Below are 25,538 nucleotides of genomic sequence, written 5' to 3' on the forward strand. Positions count from 1 at the left end.
TCTGAACTAATTTGAATCTCCAATGCCAATCATCTTGTACTTCCGCATGGTTTTGTTACAGTTTATATGTTCATATGTTTTATTGTTCGAGTGATTATGTTATCTCATGTTTATACAAGTTCGACTCACCCTTCAGGACCACTTTGAAAACTAACATTGTACTTCTCGTCTTCATGTTCTCTCATTTAATCACACTAATGTAACACCTTGTAATATAAATGTCTACATGCTAGTCTATTTCCCACATTTTGGCTGAAGATGACGCCAAACAGCGTCGAAACTAGTTCCAAGCGTAAATATATGTTGTAAATAAACTATAACATTTATTTGTATTGAAAAGGTGGACCCTTTTAAGTTTCCTATCTTCCATTCTCAGTTCAATACGGACAAAAATGAAATTCTTAGATTTAAATAAGCACGATACATTTAAAAAGAACTTCACAGAAGAAAAGGGTTTCATTCCAGTGCAAATCTTTATTTTATTGAACATTTTTTAACTTAATATCCAAATGGTATCCTAAGGAATCTTCAGTACTGTGATGTGGTTGTATCCTTAATGCAGGTTTGCTTACATCACATACAGTAATTTGGGAAATACACTTATTTGAAAAAGGAAAAAAATAGTTCACCATGAACAAATCACGCAAAGTCCAATAAAGAATGTCGCAGAGCATGTAGGATGACGTATCACATTTGTGTTTAATGCAGATTGCATGCTTGGAAGTGCCACTAAGCTATATAAATGTTTCTTCCTTATTCATAGGTGCAAGACCCTGAATAAGACCTTAGTAGCAGTGTTAGCAGTGCGAGTCACGGAGCTAAAGTTGAGCTGAGACGGCACATTTGACAAGCCTTTGACCAGCTAAAGGGGTTTGAGGGAGGCCACATTGTTGGACCGAGAGAGAGACAGGTTGGATTTTTCAGTGCATTGTTCGCCACTTGAACTATTCTGACTATACTGTGCATCGGTGTTGGACACATTGGGAACATGAGACTACATAACTTGTCAAGGAGGCTCGGGTTGATCCCTCCAAACCACAAGTAGGGAGGATTATTTCATCATGTGACAGACTATAAACACTTCATGAACATTGCTGCTCACCATCAAGAGATCATTTACGGCAGCTGGTGATATATTAGTATCCACCAGTACCATATCCGGATGGCTAGTAGAGCTGCGGTGCCCCGTACATCTACCATTATGACCTGAGCATCACTGAGCACACTTGAATTTAGCCAGGAATGCGTATCTTGTAGATTGATTACAAATAACGGTTGTGTTGGACAGAGACAACCATCAAATTCAAGTCAGCCCACTGATCCCCTTTTCATTGTTGAGCAGCCCACCGCCCCAACGACAGGTGTCATGCTATGGGGTGGCATTTTGATATGATTCCCACTCCCCGCTAGTGGTGGCTGAAGGCCCTGATGGCACGGCAGTACATCCAGGAAATTCTGTGTGCTTCCCTTTCTGGTGCAGCTAACCAACTCCATTCTCCAGCAGAATAATGCCTGGCCTCTCATAGCATGGTTATCTCTGGCCAGCCTTAGTGATATCAGCACACTTCCTTGGCCAGCAGTGTCTCCAGACCCCTCGCCCATTGAGAACATTTAGGACCAGATTGGACAGCAGATTTGGAGCGTCAGTAGCACCTGCTATGGCTGGATCTTCATCAGGAGAACATCAGATTTCTGTATACCTCCATATCCAACCATATCACCTTGAGTGGTCCAACACTGCAATAAGTGCATCCTGAAAGGTGTTTTTTTTTTTTTTTTAACCCTGCAATAAATCCTTGATGTGGTGCAATATTTGATGTTTTCTTTATTTAACATGTCCTGTGCCTATATCCATTTACATGCCTATGCAATGGCTCCTTTATGGTGCACTTTTCCTTTCTTCCCCCCCCCCCCCCAAATGAGTGTAGTATTACTTGCTGATTGCCCTTCCTAAGAAAACATTTGTCGTTAACTGTTGTTAAAATGAATGAAATTCGAAGCTCAAGAATATATTTACGATATACCATTCACAATTACAGAATATCTTTACTTAGGATACACCATTCACAATTGCAGAATATCTTTGTATTATATACCAAATAAGCCTGTTATTTTTATGTACAAATTTTTTGTAGTTATATTACGTTTTAGCAAAATAACAGAGGAGTCAAGTGACTTTATGTTTCATTACATGATAATGTTCATTTACTGGAAAATATAGCTTATAATATGTAGCCATTGTAGTTAACTGACTGGAAGACAATTCATGTCATACCATTCAATGAATACATCATTAAATTTTTAAGAATGAATTTCACACTTACGTCATTTTTAATTTTAATTGCTTGGTCTTATTGAGACCCAGTACATTGTCTGAAAGCTGTCCTCTTGGTGTGTCCTACAAGTAACATTTGGGTGGCGCGATACTGAAGCGCGGCCCTGTGTTTGCAGGCCAGCTGCAGTACGTGACATCTCGCTGTGGCAACTTGCAGCTCGTGCTTGATGGTTACCTGTACAACTTCCACAAACGGAGTGGCCCCAACAAGTACTGGCGGTGCACTGAATACCGCAAGCTTCAGTGTCGTGGTTTCAGCAAGACCTTGTATGACAAGGTTGCTCTGACAACTCAGCCACACAACCATGAACGCCTGCATGATCGCATTGCAGCAAGAGCACCAATTCATGCCTACGTAGCGTGGGATCAACCAATTCATACATATGGAGAATAATGATAGTCACTACTAGTAATAATCCATATATCCCTTGTCATAAAAATGCAAAATAAAATTGAAAGGAGTTAGCACCATAGAAGGCACATATTTTAGATGAATACATTCATGTTGGTACCTATTGTGTTTCATGTTTTATTTTCAAAATAGTGAATCAGTAGCGAGTCCAATAAGAGTCAGCGTAATTTGAGAGCTTGTAGTAGTTCATGACTGTCTATATATTTACAACAAATTCTCCCTATCTGAAGATATGATTTTCAGAAAAATTGCCGGACTTATCCACAAACGAATGAAGAACATACTGATTAGAAAAAGTACATGTACTGGACATAATTAATTGAGCATGGTAGTTATGAGAACAGGTTATGAAAACCTGCCTTGAGTAATGTGATGTTAGAAAAAAAAATTAATGTTCTGGTTCCTAAATGTTTTGAAATTTTTTTTTACTGTGAAAAATGAACAACATATGCAAGTCTTCATTCAGAGCCTTATCTGGTGAACATCTATTTCTGTCTTTTAAAAACATTGGTATTTATATTGTGCGTTGGCTGCATTCCTTCATACAATGTTGAGGAATGCAGATAAGCAGCTTCCTATCTATTTAAAGATCTGTATTTATAAATTGCATTTATAGATATTTACTAATGCTTTTGAGAGTCCCTAGATTAAATCATGACACCAGATGTGTACCAAGGAATGTACCAATTTTTATAGTAATTTTCTACAAATAAAGTTGTGAGCATACTAGATATTATTCTCCGTGTTGAATACGAGATCATAGTTCTACATTCGTCAGTAATATTCCATAAAATATGTTCAGATTCCCTCCTCTGATTGATTTCTTTAACCAGCAAATAAAGGTACTGTAATTATGTACATTGTTTTGGGCTGCTAGTGAAAATGAAAACCTACAACCTGTTTTCCATTCACTGACCGGGTCAAGGATGTAATGAGTGAATCATATATAGGCTATTAGTACGGTGGGGTCGCCACTCCCAAAGTGATTATTAATGACTCGTAGATGCTATGAAATGAGAATGGAGAGTGTTGCTGGAATGAAAGATGACAGGGAAAACCGGAGTATCCGGAGAAAAACACGTCTCGCCTCCGCTTTGTCCAGCACAAATCTCACATGGAGTGACCGGGATTTGAACCACGGTATCCAGCGGTGAGAGGCCGACGCTCTGCCGCCTGAGCCACGGAGGCTCCTTGGGCTGTTGGTATCCTTACTTATTCTTTTAGCATGAGCCATGTCCAACTAAGTTATTCAGATCGTAGATACGCTGCCCATTGTATTCTGCAGTATGCCTGGTGGGAAACCTGGTGTTATTAGCCTGGTGCTGAGGATATTGAATCATGAATACTTCAGATGAAATTTCGTATATAGGTTGACCTAGCTTATACTAAGATAATCGTTTTCTGAATGACTTTTCTCTGAGCTTTTATCTTTGGGCACCCGCACAGCTTGCTATTCGAGTCTGTCCTTTATTTCTGAGTCTTTGATTTGTTTACCTGGGAAGTTCTGTCAGTTTATGACATTTTGTGTCTTATTGAAAACCTTTATATATATTATCACATGTAATTGATGTTTGAATGTGATTTCCAATGAGTCAATACGTAAAAGGATCATTCAGGGTAATCCCAGAACAGTAGCCACTGTAGGCCGTTCCACAATGAAATTGAAACTATTCAACACATTCTGCACCTATAAAAGTGAACTTCAGAACACCAAACACCAAAAGGTAAGAATTGTTGTTAGTGAGGATAAAATATATCAGAGTAAAACATTCATGAGAATTAGCACAGAAAAAGGATCCTGATAACATTTTAATTGAAACTGCCATGGATAACGTAATGTTTACAATCTTGAGGTGATCACAAGAAATAAATTTCGTAATTAATCCACATTGTCAGCCTCAACAAGATAGAAGTTCTTAATGATGAGTGACTCCACTTTTACAATACAGTACAGTGTTATTCCTTTTTTACTTTATATTTAAAAAGGGGCATGTTTCATCACTTTCTCACCCCCTGTGGGTGGGGGACGCAGACGAATAATACACCCACGGTATCCCCTGCCTGTCGTGAAAGGCGACTAAAAGGAGCGACCAAGGGATGATTGCATTAGAACCATGAAACTACTTTTGATTCTTGCCATCGCGCGGGGAACACCATGGGTTGCCTGTACTTGTGAGTAGTACCACTATATTAGGTACAAAATAGGTTTGTGATTAGTAGCAGCAAAGAGACTGGTCTGTGGGTTTCCAGTATCTGTGCGTCGTACCCATGTGAGCAACTGGATGTTGCCTGTGAGTTGTATAGATGCGAGCTGAAGAGAAGACTAGCGGGACGTGAGGTGGGACACGGGGGAGCAGCTTTCTCTCTCTGTCGTCTCGGCTATGGCTCTTCCTAAAAGTATCGTCAGCCAGCCAGCCAGCCAGCAGCCAGTCTCCCTTTGATGATACAAGTGGCCAGTCGAAGAGTTCGGTAGTGTTGATCTTGTCTGTGTGTTGTTAGTGTTGAACAGCGATTTATATATTGAGACTTACATAACTGTGTTATAAAACATTTATGTTATTATAGTGCTACTTTGTATTACTATTATGGTACCCTGCCGGAAGAATGAAAAGACTATCCACAGCGAAGCTAGGGAGGTTATCAGACATGTTATCCAATAATGTGATGAATAGGCACGAGAAGGGAAACTGTTTTGTGTGTCACCAAGAAAAGTGACATAGAGACACAAGGATTGATGAAGCTAATTTAGGCCCACAGACTATTGTTTTAATGTTATTTTATTTCATAGTTTTGTCAATCAAGAAAAGTGGCATAGGGACACAAGGATTGATGAAGCTAATTTAGGCCCACAGTCTATTGTTTTAAATGTTATTTTATTTCATAGTTTTGTGTGTCACCAAGTAAAGTGACATAGGGACACAAGGATTGATGAAGCTAATTTAGGCCTACAGTCTATTGTTTTAAATATTATTTTATTTCATAGTTTTGACTATCAAGAAAAGTGACATAGGGACACAAGGATTGATGAAGCTAATTTAGGCCTACAGACTATTGTTTTAATGTTATTTTATTTCATAGTTTTGTCTATCAAGAAAAGTGGCATAGGGACACAAGGATTGATGAAGCTAATTTAGGCCCACAGTATATTGTTTTAAATGTTATTTTATTTCATAGTTTTGTGTGTCACCAAGTAAAGTGACATAGGGACACAAGGATTGATGAAGCTAATTTCGGCCTACAGTCTATTGTTTTAAATGTTATTTTATTTCATAGTTTTGACTATCAAGAAAAGTGACATAGGGACACAAGGATTGAAGCTAATTTAGGCCTACAGTCTATTGTTTAAAATGTTATTTTATTTCATAGTTTTGTGTGTCACCAAGAAAAGTGACATAGGGACACAAGGATTGATGAAGCTAATTTAGGCCTACAGTCTATTGTTTTAAATGTTATTTCATTTTCATTCAGTTTTGTGTGTCACCAAGAAAAATGACATAGGGACACAAGGATTGATGAAGATAATTTAGGCCTACAGACTATTGTTTTAAATGTTATTTTATTTCATAGTCTTGCCTATCAAGAAAAGTGACATAGGGACACAAGGATTGAAGCTAATTTAGGCCTACAGTCTACTGTTTTAAATGTTATTTTATTTCATAGTTTTGCCTATCAAGGAAAGTGACATAGGGACACAAGGATTGATGAAACTAATTTAGGCCTACAGTCTATTGTTTCAGGTGTTATTTTATTTCATAGTTTTGCCTATCAAGAAAAGTGACATAGGGACACAAGGATTGATGAAGATAATTTAGGCCTACAGTCTATTGTTTCAAATGTTATTTTATTTCATAGTTTTGTGTGTCACCAAGAAAAATGACAGAGACACAAGGATTGATTAAGATAATTTAGGCCTAGAGTCTATTGTTTTAAATGTTATTTTATTTCATAGTTTTGCCTATCAAGAAAAGTGACATAGGGACACAAGGATTGATGAAACTAATTTAGGCCTACAGTCTATTGTTTCAGGTGTTATTTTATTTCATAGTTTTGTCTATCAAGAAAAGTGGCATAGGGACACAAGGATTGAAGCTAATTTAGGCGTACAGTCTATTGTTTTAAATGTTATTTTATTTCATAGTTTTGCTTATCAAGAAAAGTGACATAGAGACACAGGGATTGATGAAGCTAATTTAGGCCTACAGTCTATTGTTTTAATGTTATTTTATTTCATAGTTTTGTCTATCAAGAAAAGTGGCATAGGGACACAAGGATTGATTAAGCTAATTTAGGCCTACAGTCTATTGTTTTAAATGTTATTGTATTTCGTAGTTTTGACTATCAAGAAAAGTGACATAGGGACACAAGGATTGATTAAGATAATTTAGGCCTACAGTCTATTGTTTTACTGTTATTTTATTTCATAGTTTTGTCTATCAAGAAAAGTGGCATAGGGACACAAGGATTGATTAAGCTAATTTAGGCCTACAGACTATTGTTTCAAATGTTATTTTATTTCATAGTTTTGCTTATCAAGAAAAGTGACATAGGGACACAGGGATTGATGAAGATAATTTAGGCCTACAGACTATTGTTTTAATGTTATTTTATTTCATAGTTTTGTCTATCAAGAAAAGTGGCATAGGGACACAAGGATTGAAGCTAATTTAGGCCTACAGTCTATTGTTTTGAATGTTATTTTATTTCATAGTTTTGCCTATCAAGGAAAGTGACATAGGGACACAAGGATTGATGAAACTAATTTAGGCCTACAGTCTATTGTTTCAGGTGTTATTTTATTTCATAGTTTTGCCTATCAAGAAAAGTGACATAGGGACACAAGGATTGATGAAGATAATTTAGGCCTACAGTCTATTGTTTCAAATGTTATTTTATTTCATAGTTTTGTGTGTCACCAAGGAAAGTGACAGAGACACAAGGATTGATTAAGATCATTTAGGCCTACAGTCTACTGTTTTAAATGTTATTTTATTTCATAGTTTTGCCTATCAAGAAAAGTGACATAGGGACACAAGGATTGAATAAGATAATTTAGGCCTACAGTCTATTGTTTTAAATGTTATTTTATTTCATAGTTTTGTGTGTCACCAAGAAAAGTGACAGAGACACAAGGATTGATTAAGATAATTTAGGCCTAGAGTCTATTGTTTTAAATGTCATTTTATTTCATAGTTTTGCCTATCAAGAAAAGTGACATAGGGACACAAGGATTGATTAAGATAATTTAGGCCTACAGTCTATTGTTTTAATGTTATTTTATTTCATAGTTTTGTCTATCAAGAAAAGTGGCATAGGGACACAAGGATAGATTAAGCTAATTTAGGCCTACAGACTATTGTTTTAAATGTTATTTTATTTCATATTTTTGCCTATCAAGAAAAGTGACAGAGACACAAGGACTGATGAAGATAATTAGGCCTACAGTATTTTTATATATTTTGTGATTAAATAAAATTCTATAAAATTGAGTTCGTCAGTAAACTAACTCGTCGAATAACGAATAAATTCCCTCCTCTCTCACCCATTTCAGATGGTACAGCGCTGGCTTTTTGAGCGTACAATATGTCTGTGGGTTCGACCTCGGCTAAGTGCAATGGTATCTGAAGGTGCTGAACTACGTCAGCGTCGTGTCGACAGCTTTATCGACACGTAAAGTAACCTTTGCGGCACAGAATTCGTGACGCACAAGCGAGAACATTGTTATACAGAATAGTAGAATAGAATAATTCCATCCCCTAGTTCCGGATCTCCTGGAACTGGGGACAGAGTAATCATTTATTGCTATTTTTTTTATATGAATGATCTTCTTATATATATTACTACATTAAACATCATAATTACTCCTAATCACTATTTAGCCTACACCCAATCTCTAAATTGTACTTTTTTAATTTTATTTCTTTTGGTCCTAGACATTAACAGTGTTATATTGTCTAGGACAACACGTATCTTACCGGTACTCCTATTATTAATTAGTGTAATTTGTTTTAGGAGTCCGAACATATTTCTCCTTAGCTTACAATAGACATTATATATTAACTGAATGGCTGAATGAGTGAATGACTGACTGATGTCTGGATGAGTTGAATGATTGGATCGTAATCATAAAATTGTTATACGCGCACATATTCAATCTGGTTCATTATTATTATTATTATTATTATTTTCTTCACGTAACGAACACGCCGGGACATGTGTTTGCTAATTTTTCTTGCTAGGGGCTTTTACGTCGCACCGACACAGATAGGTCTTATGGCGACGATGGGATAGGAAAGACCTAGGAGTTGGAAGGAAGCGGCCGTGGCCTTAATTAAGGTACAGCCCCAGCATTTGCCTGGTGTGAAAATGGGAAACCACGGAAAACCATTTCCAGGACTGCCGATAGTGGGATTCGAACCTACTATCTCCCGGATGCAAGCTCACAGCCGCGCGCCTCTACACGCACGGCCAACTCGCCCGGTACATGTGTTTGAGAGAGAATGCATTCGTAACTCGGCACACTGACGAGCGAAATTGACCTGCCTTTAGTTCACTTCATGAAACTTACTGCATTTGAAATACAGGAAATAAATATCGTCTTCTTCTAGTAATGTAACCGTCATCGGACGTTGGCGATCATTTTGTAAAAATATTATAATAATTAATACTATATATATATATTAAAATAAAAAATAACAAAAGCTCTTTCGATCTGCACCTTGAGGATGGACTCTGCCCGTGATAAAATCTAATTCTGAAGATGGCATAAATTCCCAGTGTCACTGGAAAATAACCTAGATTACTATTAGTTAGAAACTGCCTTGTCTTAATATTTCGCTGATCAGATGTAGTCTATTAATAGATGAATAATTTTGCCAACCTGCGGTATACAAAAATACATCAAGTGTCTTGCAGGAAGAGACCATCTGGGGACACTGCGACTGCGAGGGCGAACGTTTTCAGAAACGCAAGTACATACACCAGCTTGGCGACGATAAGACAGGGACGAGGGGAGAAGCGAGGGCTAACGCATTCCCGGCCACATTCCTAGCGAAATTCTTCTCTTGAGCTCCCATCTATACCACTATATGAGCGACACTGTGGGTCTGCGTTGCCTGTGATTAGTACCCACTATGTGAAGAACACCACAGGAATACTGGCACCCGTGACTAGTATACCTACTGTCGGATTTTTTATTATGGACACTCGAGTTTAGGCTTTAATTACAAACGAACCAATAGGCCTATTGCAATGCGAGTTATACCAATATTTTCCTTGTTTAATTCTACATTAGCGTATATAAGACACATTGTTTTCGACGTTCGTTAAATATTTTTTATTTGTGGTTATAATAAATATTGCCCGGGTTTTTGGCTTCTTCTCTAGGAAGCGCTCACTTAGGAATATATACAAGGAAAACTACTTGTCTGATGGTAATGCAATTTTTATATGTTATAACCACGTGTATTTGTAGTGTAATACTCCAGTTGCAATTTTTTTCAACCACCCCGAAAAAAGTTCTTTTCATTTTTCTAAAGCAACTCTTTCTCAGCCCAGGATAAACGTACAACAGCAAACATGGGCTTGTTTTGAAGTACTCAGTTATGGTTATCAGAAACTACAACAACTGTAACTGTACAGTTTGGTACCGAATTTATGAAGAGTAATATTGAAAGGAGGTTTTGTGTACGCCGAACCGTGCGATTAACAGCAGGCCGGGTGGTGAAATCGGGCGCAGTGTTGCCGCGTTCAGTATTAATCACGCGCGCAACGAACACAGCTTTTCGTTTACTTTCAACCTTTAATTTTATTTCCTCTTATAAATTCCACTTCCCATCACCTTTTCTCATAAGGGGTTTGGACCTTCAAAGGCAGGTTTAAAAATGGTTGACTTCCTAATTTAGAAATATCACACTGTACAATTTTTACAAGAGTTATTTGCATTATTATTTATATATTTTTACAATATTTAATTCTATTAATTTTCTTCGTCTAAAAAAATCACTGTGTTCCGATGAATCGGTGCTGCTGTCATTCATGTTGATTATGACTGGCTCGAAATAAGGGACGTTTTCAAACAATCCATCTTTTTCCCAGTAGTGGTCTTCAATTTTCTTAGCGTGTTTAATGCATTGTTTCCAGAGTTCAGGGGTGACGGTACGTAAGGCTTCTCGGCATAAAGCGTTAATTGCTTCCATACCTCCATTTTCTAATGTGTTAGCCATATTTGTTTTTGCTATTTTCCCTTTTACGTAAGCCCAAATGAGCTCGATTGGATTAAGCTCGCAATGGGCCACTGGTAACTAAACAAGCTGTACATCTGGTCAAAGTCGTTTAGTCAGTTGTTCCAGCTTCTTTACCGGTGTTTGGAAATAAGGCCTGGCAAGGACAATCAGCTCTGATTTCGTTAATTTGTTATAATCGTCAACTCCAGGTGGTAGTGAAATATTCTTTGATGTTATCCAGGATATAATTTCAGTTTCAGCCATGACATGTTCGGTTTTTAGATGAAGGATCGACCATCGTATGATATGGAGAAACTCAAGGCTTTCATGAACCATTCAAAATGAGTCGAGTTCATCTCATTGTGGTAATCACCACTGCCTTCCTTGCCAATAAAACAAAGTTCTGCACCGTCAAGAAATCCTTCTTCACTTCCGATGTGTAAAATTATGATGCGTCTCCCAGCTCCATACGGTGTTTTGAACCCTCCACGCCATCCATAAATTTGCTGAATGTACCCTCTGTACAGATTATAGTTGTCAAAGTTGTATTCTAAAGCTTCAATCACGTTTTCTTGCCACCCATATTTCATAGTATGATTCTGTCCGCACCACGTCTCGTCTGTAAAGAAGATCTTGTAGCCCTGTGCTCTTAAGTCTCTAATTTGTCTAAGGTAGGTATGTCGGGATGCAGCAACTGTCACAGATTCCATTAGCACTGGTTTCCTGTTTAGTTTTTTGAATCGGAATCTCAAGCTTCGAACTACTTTCAAAAGCGTAGAAATTGGCATATCAGGAAAATCCGGCATATTTTCTAACAGTTTCATGCGGAGGTTTTTAATTGTGGGAAATATCTTATTCATATAAAAATCGTGCATATTTCTTCGTATTGTGCCCAAAGTAAAATCATCGAGATGGATTTTCGGACGCCCCGGTCTCACACACTGCTTCTTTCTTGACCTGGATGGCGTATTTCCATCATTCTCCTTTGAAGCAGCTCCTCCTCTCTTCACTTACGACAGCGATAATCCGAGACAATCTCCCACCTTCTTGTACACAGGGAACCTTTTGTCCCCTACGTTTTCCCCCTCACATTGAAAGAAACAAATAGCACTCAAAATCATTGCAAGTTCACCCTCTGATAACGGTGGTCTCGGAGGCATCTTGAAGTGACGTGGCCAACATGCAGAACATAGGACAACTGAAAATAGCTTGCGGATAAACCAAGGCCATGGGCATTCCGTTTCACAACTGCCCGGGGCGAGTGTACTGTGTTCGATGCGCGCGTGATTACTACTGAACGCGGCAACACTGCGCCCGTTTTCACCACCCGGCCTGCTGTTAATCGCACGGTCCGGCGTACACAAAACCTCCCTTCAATATTACTCTTCATAAATTCGGTACCAAACTGTACGGTTGCAGTTGTTGTAGTTTCTGATAACCATAACTGAGTGCTTCAAAACAAGCGCAACTTTGCTGTTGTACGTTTAACCTGGGCTGAGAAAGAGTTGCTTTAGAAAAATGAAAATAACTTTTTTCGGGATGGTTGAAAAAAATTGTAAATTGAGTATTACACTACAAATACATGTGGTTATAACATATAAAAATTGCATTACCATCAGACAAGTAGTTTTCTTTGTATATATTCCTAAGTGAGCGCTTCCTAGAGAAGAAGCCAAAAACCCGGGCAATATTTATTATAACCACAAATAAAAAATATTTAATGAACATCGAAAACAATGTGTCTTATATACGCTAATGTAGAATTAAACAAGGAAAATATTGGTATAACTCGCATTGGTTCGTTTGTAATTAAAGCCTAAACTCGAGTGTCCATAATAAAAATCCGACAGTAGGTGAGGAACCTCATCGGTTTGCGTTGGCTATGAGTGGCGCCATTGTGTGAGAAACGCCATAGGTCTGCGTTACCTGTACGAAGTACAATACTTGTGAGTAGTACCATCTTGTGTGGAACACCGCGAGTCTTTGCTACTTTTGATTAGTACCCCAACATGACAAATACCATGGTTCTACTTTACTCGCAACATGTGGGGCCTCAGACATGGATTTTGGACCTCTTTAGACATCAAGCATCCTCGATTCAGGATTATGCTTTATAAGTGGTCCCTTGTCAGTAATACTATTATTTATTTAGCCGGGCTGAGTGGCTCAGATGGTTAAGGCGCTGGCCTTCTAACCCCAACTTGGCAGGTTCGATCCTGGCTCAGTCCGGTGGTATTTGAAGGTGCTCAAATACAACAGCCCCGTGTCGGTATATTTACTGGCACATAAAAGAACTCCTGCGGGACTAAATTCCGGCACCTCGGCATCTCCGAAGACCTTAAAAAGTAGTTAGTGGGGCGTAAAGCAAATAACATTATTATTATTATTATTATTTATGATCTTTTTTGCCTGTTTTTTGGGTTCATGCCCATCCATTCATTCTTGATGACATTATCTTATTTTGGTCAGTGGATGATTTTGAACTTTTTGTTGCCATTTCATTTCATACCATTAGGGGCCGATGACCTCGATGGTAGGCCCCTTTAAACTACAAGCAGCATCATCATCATCATCTCTTTCTTGTGAGACATGTTCTAAACTACAAGCAGCATCATCATCATCATCATCTCTTTCTTGTGAGACATGTTCAGCATATTCTTAAGATATTAAAGAGTCAAGATGATTCTATTTGTCATCTGTAAACACAGTTTTAAAAAACAGTTCATGTTGTTAAAAATTGTCTTAAGACCAATTACTAAATAATGAAAATCCCATTGAGTTTTGATACTCAAAATAAAAATTATATGATGATCACAGTGTTCTAAAATTACTCAATTACTTAATTACTCAATATGTTCGTTATCTAGCCCTCTTGTTACATAACCAACATATTGGGTAATTCCACCACAAAAAAACAAGCCCTGTTTAACCAGACATCGACCTAATTTCAAGATTTAATTCCGCTTTTAGAACACTATGATCATCATATTTAGTTTTATTCGACCGAGTCAGGAATGGAATGAATGAAGTCCCCATCTAGCGGCGAGGATAGGAATTATACCGGCTGCCAAAAATGAGCAATGACTGACAGTTGAAATGAAATGATATTCCAGTGTTGCTGACAGGGGAAACCGGAGTACCCTGAGGAAAACCTGTCCCACTTCTGCTTTGTCCAGTACAAATCTCGCATGGAGTAATCGGAATTTGATCTTCGGAGCCCAGCCGCGAGAGGCCGGCGCGCTACCGCCTGAGCCACGGAAGCACTTCAAAATTGTACTAATCCTTATAATATGGTATAACTGGTACATAGATGATACTTTTCTTGACGGTTGCTAGGATGCCCACCGTGTGATTGTTTACAAATCATAATGTCAGTAAGTGTTTGTATCAATGTCCACTATGACTGGAAACAAGCTGTGGATTTACATTTAGTACAATTTTCAAAGACATTAAGATTGTTTAACTTAAGGTTGATGGTTAAGATAAAATTCTGTCACCCTCTTGTTACACTTTCATTCTTGGAAAGCATTTAATAATGGACATCAAAAACATCACTTAAGTTTTGTAATTATTGCTTTGAATATGTTCTGCAAAAGCAGAGTATTTGTAATATTCCACGGCTTTAAAGTGTTCTTGGTAACACTGAGTGAATGTTCGGCCAGTCCGTCCTATGTAAAACATCTCACAGTCTTTGTACATTAACCTCTAAAAATAAGTGTAGCCGACTTCCGTCTTCCAGAATACTGTTGATTGCATCTTTAAGCTCACTATATGAGCATTGTTGTGCTGTGATTCAATCCCACTTAACATACTACATACAGCACATCCTAAGAAACCTGTTGCAGTTTTGTATTCCCAACGTAACATTGAATTCTCGTATTCTTCTTCCTTGATGACATCACTTTAGTCTTGGATAGGCTAATTTTCTTATCATATTCACTGCACCTGTTTTCAAGTACCAAGATTCTAGATTGCAGGCATTCAGTACAATTTACCGTTAAGACTAAGTTGCATAAGTCATATTGCTTACTACTTTTCCACCTTATTGATTTTATAGTAAACTTCTTGAAATAGGTTCACTAATTTTGGAATGCCCTCCCAACAAACACCAAAAAAAATTTTAAACCTAAGCAGATATTTTTAAAACTGTAATTTTTCCACTTGCTCCCGTAGTTTTTGAATCCTCATAGATACTGCATCCCGATATTTAATGTACGGACAAATGACCATTTCCTTGTTGCTTTACCATTACTAAAATCTTTTCATGATTTCTTGGATTCAACAATTTTTGTTTCTGTTTCTTTCATCGACATACAATTCCCTGTCTGCATCAGTCCTTGTTTGGAGCCATTTTTGCCTTCCTTTTACATTTATACAGTCTGCATTCACTTCATCATTCTACCACATCTTTACACACAGCTGTTTCTAGGCATTCCCTTGCTGTTTTTACTACAGCATCCCTGTATGCTACCCATTCTCTTTCTCTATTCTGAACTTGCTTACTTGCTTACTGCTTGTTTACTGTCCATTGTTTAGAACTTTTCACTAATCATATCCATGTACTTCTGTCTAATTTCCTTGTCCTGGAGATTTTCTACCCTAATTCATCTGCAGATAGATTTCCCTTTGTCTGTCGTAGGCCTAGAAATACTTAATTCACTACATATATAGTGGTCTGCATCACCAAAACAACATCCCCAGAATACCTTTTCATTCCTATTGCATATCCTAAATTCAGAGTGGTTTATAATAGACTGTCATGGATCTGGTGCCACTATCCTGTCATGTGAAGCAGTGAGTAGCCTTTCGCTTGAAGATGTTTTTGTAACTGCTAATGCCATATTAGCTCAGAAGTCCAGTAGATGCTTTCCTTTCCTGTTGGTTTTCATATCTTCCGCACATTTACCCATCACCTTGTCACCCCCTTCAGTTTTCTTTCCAATTCTCACACTGAAATCACCTATTAGCACTATTTTACCTGTGCTTTTGACCTTGATTACAATGTCTCTCAGTGCTTCATAAAACTTGTCAACTTCTTCATCTACACCCCTGCATGGTGAATAGACTGAGACAGTTTTCATCCTAATTCCTCTAACTGCTAAATGCACCCACATCATTTGCTCATTTATATGCCTAACAGGAACTATGTTGCGTGGAATAGTATTCTGGATGAACAGCGCTACCCCACACTCTGCCCTTCCCTTTTAACACCTTTTGATTATTATGTAAGCTCCTGTCTCCCCTTACCTGAATATCATTATCTCTTAACACATTCAGATGCATCCTCTTGCCTGACTCAGCCAGTTCTTTTTCTTTCGTCTGTAAGCCCCATTAATATTTATAGCTTGCTCTCAAATTCCATTTCTTTCCAAAGAGTCCCTTGCTTTTTGAATGGAAGTGGGACTCCATTACTCCCATAGATCTAGGGTTTGCTTTAAATGTTCTGAGCTTGGTAAATTCTCTGAAGCAGGATGCTACCCTACTTACACACAGACCCCAATGAGTTAAGGACAACTGGTGGGTTGTGTAGTCTTTTTCACCTGAGCAAAAGGAGGGCCATGAGTCAGAATATGTCCAACATGCCCACTCTCCTTCCATTTCCATAGCAATTGGTATCCTGACTTTCAGGATCATTTTCTAGGCCACTGAGCCATTGCCTATAGTTCACGCACTAGGGCATGACTACAATATTCCACACCACAAATCTGATCAATAATTCTAAATGTGTTAAGTAATAAAATAAATCATGATGAATAGAAGCTAGACGTTGTTATTCACTTTCATTTGTGGATGAGGGAATTGCATTATCATTATATTCTAGTTTTCTTATGTAAAAAGGAGGACATTTTTCACTGATATGAAATAAGCATTTGTGTTGTGTTCTATGACTTCATTTTCTCTAACTGAATGGTGTAGAATCCCAAGTTCTGTTTCTGCTGGACATCTGGATATTTCTACCATGTCTGTTTAATTCCTGGGCCGATGACCTTGGATGTTAGGCCCCCTTTAAACAACAAGCATCATCATCATCATGTTAAATTGTCTGGCTTGGGAACTGTGTATTTTTGTCTCAATACACACCTCCTGCTTTACACAAAACACACCACGCTGTTAACTGCCACAGGAACACAAATTGTGCACTGATGTGTGACACAGATATCACTCTTCATCTCAGTGGATGGAGTGTGGGAAATGAGCAGAGATAGAAGAAGAAGATGTACTCTGGAATATTCCTTCATAGAAGGTTCTGTTTGCTTGCTGTCTGATGGGATTAATTTTTATCTGTGAGCTGTTCCTGGACAGTTGCTTGCCTGTAGTATTGCACAAGAACTTAAGAGAATTGGTGTTAACATTACAAATTTTAATATTTTCAGTCCTCCACATACAGTTTTGTGAGATTGGCTGGAATTACTCTCTACATTCATAGACATTGCTGTATGAATTACATTAGAAAATAATAAAGTATACTTTGACAAATAAAGACTTAGTTTGTTAAATACATCAAAAAAATTTGTTTCCACTTCAGAAAATACTCAGGACATTCCAGCAAGAGGGTCCTCAGTTGATTGGAAAATTAAATCAGTAAAAAACATTCACGGCTTGATACACGAAGACTTCATCATAATACTCACAAACGGTAATTTCTCCGTGCTTAACTATTGCCATGCAATATCTATTAGGATTCACAAACTAAGGGAGCAAGCGGCAACATTACAGTTCTAAAATATGTGCTTAGTTTTACAATTTTATTTTGTGTTTGTTGGGAGGGCATTCCAAAATTATTGAATCTATTTTAAGAAGTTCACCATAAAATCAACCTTTATTTGAGATATTTATCACTTGTACCTACAGTATTATCTCTTTGCTTCTAATCTTCTTTCATAATTCCTCAATACATTACATTCATGGTCACATTTACCTCAGTTTGAATTATGTTTACTTCAGTATCGAATTATTTTGTTCAGAGAGCCTGGTTTTTATATAGGCAAATATTTTTGACTGTGAAATATATTTTTTTTAATTAGTTACATAAGAAGTCTGTATTAGGATATACATTTATTTAAACATATCCGCATTCCCACATTTCTCATATCAAAACAATGAATACACAAAAATAAAATAAAATAAAATAAACTGCTATGTTGAGTAGTGCAGTAGGAAGTTGAAAGCAAGCAAGTTAACCTGTAGCCTGCCCAAGTTGGGCTGAGCTTGACTTGGACTGCCTGTACTGTTGTTTACGTGCAACTAGCTTGCATGGTTGCTCCCCCCGGCAAGCCTGGGCAAGTTAAAAGTGGAATATGTACATCTCTGGGTGAAATCTGGTGCTGGCATATTGCTTACTCCTTGCATGTAATGAACTACATTTTTTACATCCATGTTGACGTAAATACTCGAGTGAGAAGTGTCCACCCTTTTAAATCCTAAATACTATTATCTTTAAAAGAAATATATTATTCAAGTAATTTATAAGTATATGTTTCATCCCTCACTGGGGACATGTTCAGCTTGTAGGTGAGACTTCTTCTTCTTCTTCCTCTTCTTCTTCATTTTTTTTCTTTACGTCGCACCGACACAGATAGGTCTTATGGCAACGATGGGACAGGGAAGGGCTGGGAGTGGGAAGGAAGCGGCCGTGGCCTTAATTATGGTACAGCCCCAGCATTTGCCTGGTGTGAAAATGGGAAACCACGGAAAACCATCTTCAGGGCTGCCGACAGTAGCGTTCGAATCTACTATCTCCTGAATACTGGATATTGGCTGCACTTAAGCGACTGCAGCTATCGAGCTCGGTTGTAGAAGATTCATATTCAAAAATACATGGCAAATATGTAACAAATGAAGACACTAAAATCATTTTAAAAGTTTGAAACACAGCATATATACTGTACAACACTGTTGTCTTCCTTGCTTTTTAATTCAGAGCTCTTGCATAATACAGTACATCATATGATGATAATTTAAAAAATTTGAATTATCTCTTCTTCAAAGTTTTTAAAAAATTAATGTTAGTCTTTTGTTGAATTTTGATCATTTTGTTGATCTTATTGTTCTTGTTGTTGTTGTTGTTAAATACACCCCTATCACTTACAAGAACAGTCAGCATAAACATAAAATTAATGACAATGATCTTAATAGTGACATAGGCAGATGCAGGCAATTCAACAATGATAATCCATAAAAACAAGTATATAGAAAAATCAAATAAGTTTTCTGAGATGGTTCCTTCCAAAAAACTTCAAAAATTACAATTTTCATCTTAAATTGACTACCAACATATCTAAACGCATCGATATGAATCCCAGAATACTGGTAACGAGTGTATCTGAAAATTCATAAAAATGGTATTCCTATTAGACCAACAGTCTACTATAGAAATAGTTGTACTTACAAAACATCTCAGTTCATTCACAATTTCTTCTAAAAAAAAAGATGCTATGCTTTTCAGAATACCACCTCAGTTAAGAACTCCATAGAATTTTGGAATGCTACCAAAAATATTAAATTACAACTGTCATTCACTATCACTATTTTGATATTACTGATTTGTACTCAGATGTTGTTGTTTGAGTCATCAGTCCATAGACTGGTTTGATGCAGCTTTCCATGCCACCCTATCCTGTGCTCACCTTTTCATTTCTACATAACTCTTGCATCCTACATCTTCTCTAATCTGCTTGTCATATTCATATCTTGGTCTACCCCTACTGTTCTTACCACCTACACTTCCTTCAAAAACAAGTCCTGGGTATCTTAAGATGTGTCCTATCATTCTATCTCTTCTCATCAAAATTAGCCATCTCTCACTAATTCGATTCAGTATCTCTTCATTCGTGATTCGATCTGTCCATCTCACCTTCAGCATTCTTATGTAACACCACATTTCAAAAGTTTCTATTCTCTTTCTTTCTGGGCTAGTTATCATCCATGTTTCACATCCAGACAATGCCACACTCGACACGAAAGTCTTCAAAAATATCTTTCTAATTCCTATATCAATGTTTGAATTGAGCAAATTATTATTATTATAACTCATCTTTGCTAGTGCTAGTCTGCATCTTATGTCCTCCTTACTTCTGTATTATTACTTATTTTACTACCCAAGTAACAATATTCATCCACTTCCTTTCAGACTTCAGTTCCTAATCTAATATTTCCTGCATTACCTGCTTTCGTTCAACTGCACTCCATTACTTTTGTTTTAGACTTATTTATTTTCATCTTGTACTCCTTACCCAAGACTTCATCCATACCATTCAGCAGCTTCTCGAGGTTCTCTGCATTCTCAGATAAAATAACAATATCATCGGCAAATCTGAAGGTTTTGATTTCCTCTCCTTGGATTGTGATTCCCTTTCCAAATTCCTCTTTGATTTCCTTTACTGCCTGTTCTATGTAAACATTGAAAAGGAGGGGGACAAACTGCAGCCTTGCCTCACTCCTTTCTGGATTCCTGCTTCTTTTTCAAAGCCCTCGATTCTTATCACTGCAGACTGATTTTTATACAGATTGTAGATAATTCTTCGTTCTCAGTATCTGATACCAATCACCTTCAGAATCTTAAATAGCTTGGTCCAGTCAACATTATTGAATGCCTTTTCTAGATCTACGAATGCTATGTACGTGGGCTTGTCCTACTTAATTCGATCCTCTAAGATCAGTCGTGAAGTCATAATTGCTTCACGTGTTCCTACATTTCTTCTGAAGCCAAATTGATCTTCTCCGAACTCAGTTTCAAGTTATTTTTCCATTCTTCTGTAAATAGTACGTGTTAAAATTTTGCAGGCATGAGATACTAAACTAATGGTGCGGTAGTTTTCACACCTGTCAGCACCGGCTTTCTTGGGAATAGGTATAACAACATTCTGCCGAAAATCGGATGGGACTTCTCCTCTCTCGTACATCTTACACACTAAATGGAATAAACTTGCGATGCTGGTTTCTCCTAAGGCAGACAGTAATTCAGAGGGAGGTACGTTTACGTTATTATTACTTATATATTATTCTCAGTTCAATACGGACCAAAAACATGAAATTCATAACCATCAATGATGTAGCTTACCAGGCAAAACAGAAAGCCTTTCAATACGGCTGATGATGACCCCTAGATGGGTCGAAACTAGTACCGTATAATTTGTAATTTTGTGAATATATTGTAGTATTGAAAAGGTGGAAACGTTTACGTTATTATTATTATTACTTATATATTATTCTCAGTTCAATACGGACCAAAAACATGAAATTCATAACCATCAATGATGTAGCTTACCAGGCAAAACAGAAAGCCTTTCAATACGGCTGATGATGACCCCTAGATGGGTCGAAACTAGTACCGTATAATTTGTAATTTTGTGAATATATTGTAGTATTGAAAAGGTGGAAACGTTTACATTATTATTATTATTACTCATATATTAATTTATAATCATCGCAGTATCTATATATAAAATTGAATGTATGTATGTATGTATGTATGTATGTATGTATGTATGTAAATGACACATCTCCTCCTAAACCACTGAAGCAATTTCAACCAAACTTGGTACACTTACGAATTACTATTTGGAGACGAGCACTGTGGGGGTAAGCCTTCTGTAGCTCCCTTAGGGGTGGGGGGTCAGTATAAAAATAATCAAAAAATGTGTCTAATCTATACTTTGCGGGCTCGCTGAAATGAATAGTGATACTCCGGAAGTTTTTAATGTCCAACTTCAGCCCCCTTTGGTGTGGGGGTCGATGGGGGAGTAATATATAAAAGTAATAGAAAATAGTGTCGAATCCATAGTTTTCGGGGTCGTTGAGATGAATAGTGACACTCCGGATTTTTAGTACCAGGAGACAAACCATGTGGGGGTAAGATAGAACAGGAATCATTATGGGCAGGGGGACGAGGGAGTCAGATATACAAATTAACAAAAATAGTGTTGTATCCATACTTTTCGGGGTCGCTGAGATGAATAGTGAGACTCCGGAATTTTTTAAGTCCAAGTTCAGCCCCCTTTGGGGTGGGGGGTAGGGAGGATTGATATATAAAAAAGAAAATAGTGTCGAATACATACTTTTCGGAGTCGCCGAGGTGAATTGTACACTCCGAATTTTTAGTATCAGGAGACAAACTACGTGGGGGTAAGACGGCCAGGAAACCCTTAAGAGCGGCGAGGAGGGGCAAGGGGGGTGAGATATTAAAATCATCGAAAGCAGTGTCGAATCCATACTTTTCGGGCTCGCTAAAATGAACAGTGACACTCTGGAATTTTTTAATGTCCAAGTTCAGCCCCCTTCGGGTTGGGGGCTATGGGGGGAATATATAAAAAGTAATAGAAAATAGTGTCGAATCCATAGTTTTCGGGGTCGCTGAGATGAACAGTGACACAACAAATTTTTAGTATCAGGAGACAAAGCACATGGGGATAATACACCACGGTAACCCTTAGGGGCGGGGGGATGCAAGGGGGCTGAGATATTATCAAAATCACCGAAGTTAGTGTCGAATCCATACCTTTCGGCATCGCTGAGATGGAAAGTGACAATCCGGGATTTTTTAAAGTCCAAGTTCAGCCCCATTCTTGGTGGGGGGCAATGGGAGAGTGATATACTGTATACACATAATCAAAAATAGTGTCGAATCCATAGTTGTCGGGGTCGCTGAGATGAATAGTGAGACTCCAGATATTTTGTAAGTCCAAGTGATGGTGGGATGGTGGGCGAGGGGGTGTGATATATAAAATTAATCGAAAATAGTGTCGAGTACATAGTTTTCGGGGTCGCCGGGGTGAATTGTACACTTCAAATTTTTAGTATCAGGAGGCAAATCACGTGGGGGTAGGACACCCCAGGAACCCCTAGGGGCGGGGAGCGAGGGGCTGAGATATAAAAATAATCAAATGTAGCGTCAAATCCATACGTTTTGGGGTAGGTGAAATGAATAGTGACACTCCGGAATTTTTCAAAGTTCAGCCCTCTTCGTGGTGGGCGGCGATGCGAGAGTGATACATAAAAATAATCGAAATAGTGTCGAATCCATAGTTATTGGTGTCGCTGAGATGAATACTAACACTCCCGATTTTTTAAGAATCAAAGTTTGGCCCCCTTTAGGGTGGGTGAGGGGGGAGTGAGATATAAAAATATATAAATAACGACATAAAAATGAAAACAGGTGTGAATTAATGAGACCATTCTAGGAATCTTAGAAACTTAAAACTTGGTACCAGACAAGCTGATGACTTCAGGATCCCTAGAAAAATCTAAAATTCACAGAGTTCTCTGAGGGGGACACGCTGGGAGTTTCAATTCTGTATAAGAACACAGTCGGTGATATTTATCGTGAAGGATAACTTACAGGTTTCATGGGCTTGAAAGTTTCCTGAAAATCCTAATTTTAACCCCCTCCCCGATATGAAAATGGCGGTACAATCTCCCAGACGAGTTAGAAAATTGAAATTTGCCAAAATTATAGCTTTTTTGTACGTTAAATTTGGCGGTATTTCTCGATTTCCCTAATTTTTCCACTTTGTACACGTCTAATTGATGGTTTGATTCACTTATAGGAAAGATGGGAACATCAAATTCCACAAGAATATTGGCCCACCCAGTATCCATATGTGAATCCAAATTCTATGTTTGAAGCTGTCGCATAAGTATGTGGAAAGTAATTCACTGTGTGAAAATCTTACACAAATTTCACCGTATTCAACCTTTATACAACAATCTTACCTTTAAATAGATGTGATACGAGGAAATATCATAGGGCCAGCCATTTAGATCGTTAAATGAGGCCAGAGGCGTTTTACCGTACAATCCGCTTTTCGATATCGTGCTCCGATTAGCAGCAGTTATTCTGTAAATGAAGGTAAACATGCATACACTTCGGTATGTCGATCTACGTTTTATAGCTGAAGTCGATTTGTAGCGATCTAGAAGGGGGTGTGTCTGACATTGTAATTAATACTCTGTAAATCAATAGTGACTGTCAGCTGGAGGGCATCTGCTGTTGTAATCAGCACATCCCACATCGAATTTTAACTGGCAGTAGGAATGGGGTCCTCCTCCTGTGCCTATGTGCCATTGTAATGAATAATTTCCTTCTCGATTTGACTAGCAGACGGCAAGGGAGCGTATATTTTTTCAAAACTCTTTATCATTAGGAATAGGTGCCCCTTTGCAAGGGTGACCCCGATTATTAAAAAATTTACCCATCAAAATGTGACTGACGTTACGCATAGTGAATTGCGGTGTACAAGTGGACCTGTCGCTATCATCACAACTCGGCAACTCGCACTTTACACTGGAAACAACGTCTGCGGACCTCCCTATGCTGTTTCCCGGCTAACGTCAAGAGACATGCAATGTGAAAAATCTTATTCTCTTCATGTACAGTAATTTACTTCGATATCCATATACAATGTAGAATACCGTAGTGAAGCACGGGTACATTTGCTAGTTACCGATAAAAATAATGAATTTTGACATTTACAAACTTAACTGCTCTCAATGTAAAGCAACATATATTGGTCAAACAGAAGATTTATAACACGTTATCAGGAACATATTAACGCAGAAAAATATAATATATGGGTACTCATCGCTGAGTATCTAATACATCTCCAGCACACTTTCACTACCATAGATCATGACTTAACTATTTTAACACAGTAAACAAAGGCATTTTAACTTGACATATACATTCAAATGGATTAAATTTAACCCTAACCATAATTTAAATGAAATTACTGAAAATGTCAATATTCTCGTAGAGGAAAACTTCGAAATACCTTCTGAAAAAAGTTTATAAAACTATTAATCCTGCTGTTCTGTTCGGGTCTATATGACCCGAAATGAATATACGTGTCATTTTTCATACTTTAAATACCAATATATGTTTATGAAACTCGGTGACTTTGTCTGAAAATGGAAGAGTAACAGACGTTTAAAAGTTTTTTAAAAATATTTTAAGTAGTTTGGGCGTAAAATGTAACAGTTACATATGTAACGTTCGGGTCATTGTGACCCGACACAAATATTATTACTGTTATTTGGATTTATTTTTAAAGAATGGAAATGTTGAACTTTGTTCTTTTATATATTATGGAAATAGTGGTTTTTAGCACTCCAACTTACTCTTAACAATCAACTAAGCCTCCATGCGTTTACGACAACGGGCTTGTTTCTTGCTCTTCCTAGAAAATCATAATTAGCAGCTCTCAACAATCTGAATGCTTTGTTTCTGCTCAGATTGAATTGTGACACCGTGGGGATTAGACCATTGACTGATGATGAGTTGGAAGAATTAGTAAGTGCCTAGGCAGATGAAGAAGCACTTTCTGAGTTCGAAGATCATATCAGTAAAGCATCTGAAAGAGTGTGTTCTAATGACAATTATAACAGTCGACAGCCTGTAAAAAATAGTGTAGAGATCTTTCTAAAAATGAGAATATAAAATAGTAGTTGCATCGACCAGCACAACAACGCCACTTACCAGCTTCGGACATTATCAAGAGTACCCCTGGAGTTAGCAGGCAATCGGTCTGGTACCAGAACGGAATGGGCGAATGAGGGTAGTAATGGATCTCAC

The 25,538-nt window shown here is 37.7% G+C and overlaps 1 protein-coding gene across 12 annotated transcripts in view; it reads left to right on the forward strand.

Moving 5' to 3' along the window:
- Positions 1-25,538, forward strand: part of LOC136878885 (broad-complex core protein isoforms 1/2/3/4/5) — a 681,897-nt gene that overhangs the window by 331,215 nt on the left and 325,144 nt on the right. Inside the window, exon 7 of one of the 12 annotated variants that reach the window (XM_067152451.2) lies at positions 2,452-3,418. The exons of 9 other annotated variants lie outside the window; for them this stretch is intronic. In XM_067152451.2, the coding sequence (XP_067008552.1) occupies positions 2,452-2,729 (278 nt within the window). In that variant the 3' untranslated portion in view covers positions 2,730-3,418. Of the gene's footprint in view, positions 1-763; positions 1,882-2,432; positions 3,419-25,538 lie in introns of those variants that run through there. 2 more of the 12 variants (XM_067152458.2, XM_067152462.2) reach the window with 2 other exon arrangements.

This window comes from Anabrus simplex, chromosome 8 (assembly GCF_040414725.1).
Source record: "Anabrus simplex isolate iqAnaSimp1 chromosome 8, ASM4041472v1, whole genome shotgun sequence".
Classification (NCBI taxonomy): domain Eukaryota; kingdom Metazoa; phylum Arthropoda; class Insecta; order Orthoptera; family Tettigoniidae; genus Anabrus; species Anabrus simplex.